Here is a 6,706-nt window from a genome sequence, read left to right as displayed (position 1 = left end):
ACAATTTTACCCCATGTCAGATTTGCTCTAAATGCTTTGGTTTTTGAGATATAAGCCAAAAACTGCATTTTACCCCTATGTTCTATTTTTAGCCATGGCGGCCATCTCGGTTGGTTGGCCGGGTCACCGGACACATTTTTAAAGTAGATACCCTAATAATGATTTTGGCCATGTTTGGTTAAATTTGGCCCAGCAGTTTCAGAGGAGAAGATTTTTGTAAAAGTTAAAGACAACGGACGACGACGACGGATGCCAAGTGATGAGAAAAGCTCACTTGGCCCTTTGGGCCAGGTGAGCTAAAAACAGAATAACTAGATAAAGACAAACTGGTGCTAGCAGTGTTAGTAGAGTTTTTTGCTCCATGTTGAAGGTTGTGAGATAAAGAACCGCTATAAAAGAAATGTTCCTTTGCTTTTTGTGTTGTTTTTTTTTGCTGTGCATATACTGATTTTGTGTCGTGGATGAATATCCTTTCTTTTCTAACAAGTCTATACATTTTTCAAATTTATTTACACATAAAATATACATTTCAAACAGGTTCCTCATTTTTTATTTCTGTCTTTGGCAGTTTCTTAGGTGACTTCTTAGGAGATTTGTAACTTCTCCCATACGGACAAATCTGTTTATTAAGGCACACAGAACACTTTGGATACACAGGAAGGCATGTTTGTTGTCCAAATCCAACTAACAAGTGATTTATCTCCGACCATAATTCTCTATAAATAGATTCATTGGTAAGTTAATTTTTTATCACAGAAATACTACGCATCAGTAGAAAAAGTATTTGTGGCATGTCTATAGGTATTTAGTTTGGTAGTTTTCAAGAAAACAAATGAATGAAAAGAACCCAATGATAATAATACATGTACATGTACAGCTTGGTTGATGTTCGCTTAACATCCAGTTAGAAATATTTCGTGTATGATCATGTACAGTAAGAGCCTACCTGTGTAAAATGAATAACTGTCTAAAATATACCTATTACAATGATCATATTCTTGTTATGTTTGTTGTTATGTGTTAAACCTGTCAAATACAAAAAAAGTTCAGTCTGAAAGGGCTTTGGGTAAAGACAGTTTCCAAAGGATTTACCGGGGTAGTTAAGAAAATATACATAAAATGGTGAGTATATGATAAATTTTGTATATAATCAGGATCCTTGGTAGGAATTCCATAAACATGATAAAAGAATTCATATTGGAGTTGCATGCAAAAAGTTAAACTACATTCTCTAATGATTGTGGCCTGCCATCTATTTCCTTCATGAAGAGATACTTCTAGCATTTGTCTAGTACATGTACTGTGGATTCATTTATTTTCGTGGGTACTAATGTTTGGGGATTGAAGAAATCTTACAAATTCAAGGATATCAATTTTGTGGTTTTGGCAAAGTTTACATACATTCTTTTAGAAAATTTGTGATTCGTTGAACATTTATATTTGTGGTTTGTCTGTACCCACGAAATCCACGAAAATTATTATCCAAAATATTTAATGATTGGCTATTATCTATTTTGAATTTATTGAACCATAAAACTAATTTTTGACTCTTCACATTGAATAATCCGCGAAGCGGATTATGTAAAATGTGAAGAGTCAAAAATTAGTTTTATGGTTCAATAAAATCAAAATAAATTATTGCCATTCATTATAAATAAATTTCTATCAAAAACAAGGCTTAAAGAACTTTTTATATTATTTATATTAACAATAACAACGTAAACACATGTTGGCATATGAATACACAACGTCAGAGTGGGCGTGTCGCCATCAAAATTGACAACATTGAAAATAAAACTAATAATTTTAACCAATCAGAAAACAGTAAATACACCAAATTTATTTATTAATGAATCAACAGTATCACATTAAAAGTAGTGTGATATGCAAAATGTGTTTACATGGTTGGCCTTTACCACAATCTAATAAGAAAATACAACATTTACATTGGCTATTCATTATTTCAATGATGACTTTCAAAACCTGCAACATACTACTTGTCCTCTGTGGCAATACATGTATTTACGCTTTTGGTATGTAGCTGAATTTTCTCACAGAATGACCTTAGATCTGCTCCAAATAACCTACTACTGACATCATTTTTTTGTCGAGCATGCAACTTTTGTTGCAGAAAGCTCGACATAGGGATAGTGATCCGGCGGCGGCGGCGTTAGCTCACTTCTTAAAAGCTTTATATTTTAGAAGGTGGAAGACCTGGATGCTTCATACTTTGTATATAGATGCTTCATGTTACGAAGTTTCTGTCAGTCACAGGTCCAATGTCCTTGACCTCATTTTCATGGTTCAGTGACCACTTGAAAAAAAAGTTCAAATTTTTTGTAATGTGAATTTCTCTCTTATTATAAGTAATAGGATAACTATATTTAATATGTGCGTACCTTGCAAGATCCTCATGTCTGTCAGACAGTTTTCACTTGACCTCGACCTCATTTCATGGATCAGAGAACAAGGTTAAGTTTTGGTGGTCAAGTCCATATCTCAGATACTATAAGCAATAGGGCTAGTATATTCGGTGTATGGAAGGACTGTAAGGTGTACATGTCCAACTGGCAGGTGTCATCTGACCTTGACCTCATTTTCATGGTTCAGTGGTTATAGTTAAATTTTTGTGTTTTGGTCTGTTTTTCTCATACCATATGCAATAGGTCTACTATATTTGTTGTATGGAATGATTGTTAAGTGTACATGTCTAGCGGGCAGATGTCATGTGACCTTGACCTCATTTTCATGGTTCAGTGGTCAAAGTTAAGTTTTTGAGTTTTGGTCTTTTTATCTAATACTATATGCCATAGGTCAACTATATTTGGTGTATGGAAATATTTTATGATCTTTATGTCAGTGGCACAGGTTTTATTTGACCGTGACCTCATTTTCACGGTTCATTGTACAGTGTTCAGTTTTTGTGTTTTGGTCTATTTTTCTTAAACTATAAGTAATGGGTCAACTATATATGTTGTATAGAAGCATTGCTAGCTGTACATGTCTGTCTGGCATGGTTCATCTGACCTTGACCTCATTTTCAAGGTTCATTGGTCTTTGTTTAGTTATCTTGGTTAATGTTAAGTTTATGTGACAGTTGTAATAAAGCTTAGCTTTATACTTAGGACTATCAACATAATATCAATGATTAGTATAGAAGGCGAGACATTTCAGCGTTTGCACTCTTGTTAAATTATGTCAAATTTCAAGTTATGGCAGACAAATTTGCATACAGGTGTAAATATGTCATTGATGCAGATTTGTGATTACTTCAATATAATTTATAAAACACTCATATATTTACTAAAATATTGTCATTTTCAAATTTGATTCAATTCTAAAGTGTGCATAAAGCTTGAATACATCTGGTGTTAATGTTGAAAGAGGACCTATAAGCATGATGACCTCAGCCAAAAGACTATAGATGACGTTGTGTAGGCTTAAACAATTACCTTGGCAACCAATCCTCCAAGCTTTTTCTTGTATCTTCTGGTTGTTTTGTAGGTTTTTGATGCCATCCTAATCTGTTAGAGATCCTATGTACATGTGTATCCACTCCTATACCTTGTATTTCATTCCAGGCACATTTCATCACTAGATAGGCCATTTTTGGTCCAACTCCTGTTAGTTTACAGAGGTCTTCCACTGTTTTAGGGATATCACCATTGTACTGGTCTAACAGTGTTTGACTAGTCTTTTTGATGTACTCCACTTTTCTCTAAATAAAAAGGTAGATTAAATCATTTACCTGTTATATTTAGTAAATATCTGATTAACTGATAGTCATACTTCACCAAGAAGAATAATTGTTATATCAGTTATGTTGGTGTACGGTAAACAATATTTGTTATTATGAAAAATACAAGTATAATTATAAACACTTCATAATTAGGATTCGAAAACAATCAACAATTGCTTAAATTAATCCGTCTCCTTGTTATGTTGTCTTATTATTAGGGATGGCAACAAGTACTCGAGTACTCAGGTACTCGCTTGGAAGGCCGAGTACTCGAGTATAGTTTTAGTACTTGGATACTTGTTTGCCTGTTATACATCTTGAGATATTTCTCTTCACATTCCCACTTACTTTAGTTACGTTGAAATATCCCCTTTGTAATACTAAATAAAGTCAATTAACAACATAAATATGTTTATCCTGGCTACTATTTGTTATAGTGGTACAAGCAACTTTCTTCCTTTCCGAGGTAATGTTTCATGTGCACTACTTGTAACAAAAAATTGAAAGTCAAACCGTCTTTCGTCTGAAATTGCTGACCAGATCATTTTTCAAAACAAGAACAAAATCAAAGTGACCTGCGGTGAACCCTACGCAACTGATTAGAGAGGTTTTAATGGTGTTTGTACACGGATCAACACTTTCATTGATTAATAATTAACTCATCACAAGCCTAAACAGTTACCTTTGTTTGTTAATCAAGACTTCTATGTAAACGTGATTGGTATGAGATGTACATTTAAATTAATTTTAATTAGTCTGTATTTGAAACTTAACTATAATTCTTTTATTTTACAATTTAAAGATAGGAGAAAGTACAAGAGCGACATTCAAACCCAAAAGTCGAAAATAAACAGACAACGCCATGGCAAAAAAAAAGAAAATCAGACATAAATAGGGCAATAAAACAAAGCACAGAAAAAGTAAGACCCAGAAACACAAAAATGCACAAGAAGTTTGAAGTCCACTATTGTTGTTGACAAATTAATGGAGAAGTTGTATTATAAAAATTCCAACTCCTTAGGAACAGATAATACGTATATTATCTACTTTGTCGGACTGTATATGGAAATATTTTGATTTACTTGGAATTTGGTTCATGAACACGTACACAAACAATAATTGCTTTTATAATAGGTTATTTGAAGAAACAGCGGTCGGTAATTCATTGTTTAAATGACACAACAAACAATGAAAGGTAATCACAAAAATACTACATCCCATCTAAAATCTAAACCTTTCAATAGACGTTTAAGATTCATTCGAGTACTCGAGTATCATGACCGAGTATCCGAGTATCAAATTCCAGATCTTTTGACATCCCTACTTATTATACAATTTGTATTTCATGCATAAAAAGCAAAATCATTACCATCAGTTCATGAGAACCTGATTTAATTCAGTTCTCAGTTAGCCATTAAAGTCATTGATGAAAAATATAAAGATAAAATGTGTGTGTACCCACCACTAACTGGGCAAGGCATAGTATGTTACCAAAGTCTGCTAATACTCTTTTGAAACCAAACTTAAGTCAAGACTTTTTACTTTATACTTGCAGAAATTGATAGGTTCTTTGTGTTTTATTATTAAGAGATACATAATTATTCTAGAATACCTTCCAAAACCCAACTGGATAAATCAGCTGACCAAGCTTTTGATCATCTGTTTTAAGAATGTTGTCAATAGTACATCCATGTTCCCGTAACCTTGACATAGCTGCTGATGTAACCTGGTCCCTGGTTTGACTGGACAACATCAATGACAACAATACTTGGTATCTGTACACCTTAAATCAAACATCAAGCAATTAAATATATACACCTTAAATTAAACGGCAAACAAGCGATACTTGATCTATGAAATAAAATTAAAGAAAAAATTGTCATTCAGTGGAATTTGTATATCATGTATATCATGTATATATGAAGATCAATGAAAAATATATATCACTTAACATTATATACATGATATAGGTCATTTTTGCAGTTTTTAAATCATAGAAATAACTGATAATGATATCACTTGTTTAGGTAGTACCACTGATTACCAATATGTACTTCAAGGCTTGTTGGGTCCTTAATGTTTCTTCTGCACTAAATTTCGGTTAACACATGGTTATATTTAATTTATTTGAGAATTCAATACCTAATTTTTACATGTTTTAAGTTCATTTGATTTATGTTCAAATGTATTATTATATATCTATTGTATATACATGTAATCATGGTAATGAAACAAAAACTCCAGTGCAAAATATTCAAATATTAATATCATTGAATGACATTTTTATTTTTAAATGGGCTTGAGTGTGGTTAAGACAAATGAATTGCTTGTGATGTAACTGCACCAAAACAATTATCAAACCTCTGGTTTAGCTGTAACATCACTAATAACATCACATCCCATTGAATCAACTGGTGCATCTCTGTTTTTTCTCATTTCATGTATATTTTTTAACTGATCTCTCCAAGTAGATGGTTCCCATTTCTCTTTCTTGATTCCTCCTACATTATCATAACTGGTATCAGTCTCATATTTGATCTCTATTTTCTCTTTCTTAACTTTTCGTTTAAGCGTTTTGATCGCACCATTTGACTCTTTGCTGCATTTTTGGAAGCTCGATCCAGTCTTTAAAAGTTGAGATCTAGTGACACTAGGTGAATGACTGAAATACTTTGATTCATGTGTGTCAGTCATAATAAAAAGGATTTTCCTTGTGGTCTGTAAAAGTTTGAGGTTTCTAACTGTCAACATGCAGAGAAAGCGAAAATAAAAACTGCACGTGTTTATGTTTATTTACATAATAAAGAAAAATATCCCGCGGTTATTTCAGCTCTACTTCCGGTTCTTACTTTCACTTTACGAATTGATCAAAACACACATTTTAGAGAATATTTCCCGAATGTATCTATGAAAATTAAAACTCATCCATCAACTACATAAAATGTGTGATTTGTTTGATTTATGATC

At 32.6% G+C, this 6,706-nt stretch overlaps 1 protein-coding gene across 1 annotated transcript; it reads right to left on the bottom strand.

The window, feature by feature from the left end:
* Positions 1 to 491: 491 nt before the first annotated feature.
* Positions 492 to 6,490, bottom strand: LOC143044403 (endonuclease III-like protein 1). Its single transcript, XM_076216406.1, has 4 exons — positions 6,101 to 6,490; positions 5,352 to 5,522; positions 3,453 to 3,718; positions 492 to 716 (listed from the first exon to the last, which is right to left on the bottom strand). Exons 1-4 carry the CDS (start codon positions 6,488 to 6,490, stop codon positions 530 to 532), a joined length of 1,014 nt encoding a protein of 337 aa, XP_076072521.1. The 3' UTR covers positions 492 to 529.
* Positions 6,491 to 6,706: the final 216 nt, after the last annotated feature.

This window comes from Mytilus galloprovincialis, chromosome 9 (assembly GCF_965363235.1).
Source record: "Mytilus galloprovincialis chromosome 9, xbMytGall1.hap1.1, whole genome shotgun sequence".
Lineage (NCBI taxonomy): Eukaryota > Metazoa > Mollusca > Bivalvia > Mytilida > Mytilidae > Mytilus > Mytilus galloprovincialis.
Note: the sequence above shows the minus strand (reverse complement) of the source record. Positions and strands in the feature narration are given on the sequence as shown.

Coding starts and splice junctions, on each gene's coding strand:
- LOC143044403 (XM_076216406.1), bottom strand. CDS start 6,490: ATGTTGACAGTTAGAAACCTCAAACTTTTACAGACCACAAGGAAAATC. Junction 5,523..6,100: donor ATGTTACAGCTAAACCAGAG/GTTTGATAATTG, acceptor GTTTGATTTAAG/GTGTACAGATACCAAGTATT. Junction 3,719..5,351: donor ATCCAGTTGGGTTTTGGAAG/GTATTCTAGAAT, acceptor CTTTTTATTTAG/AGAAAAGTGGAGTACATCAA.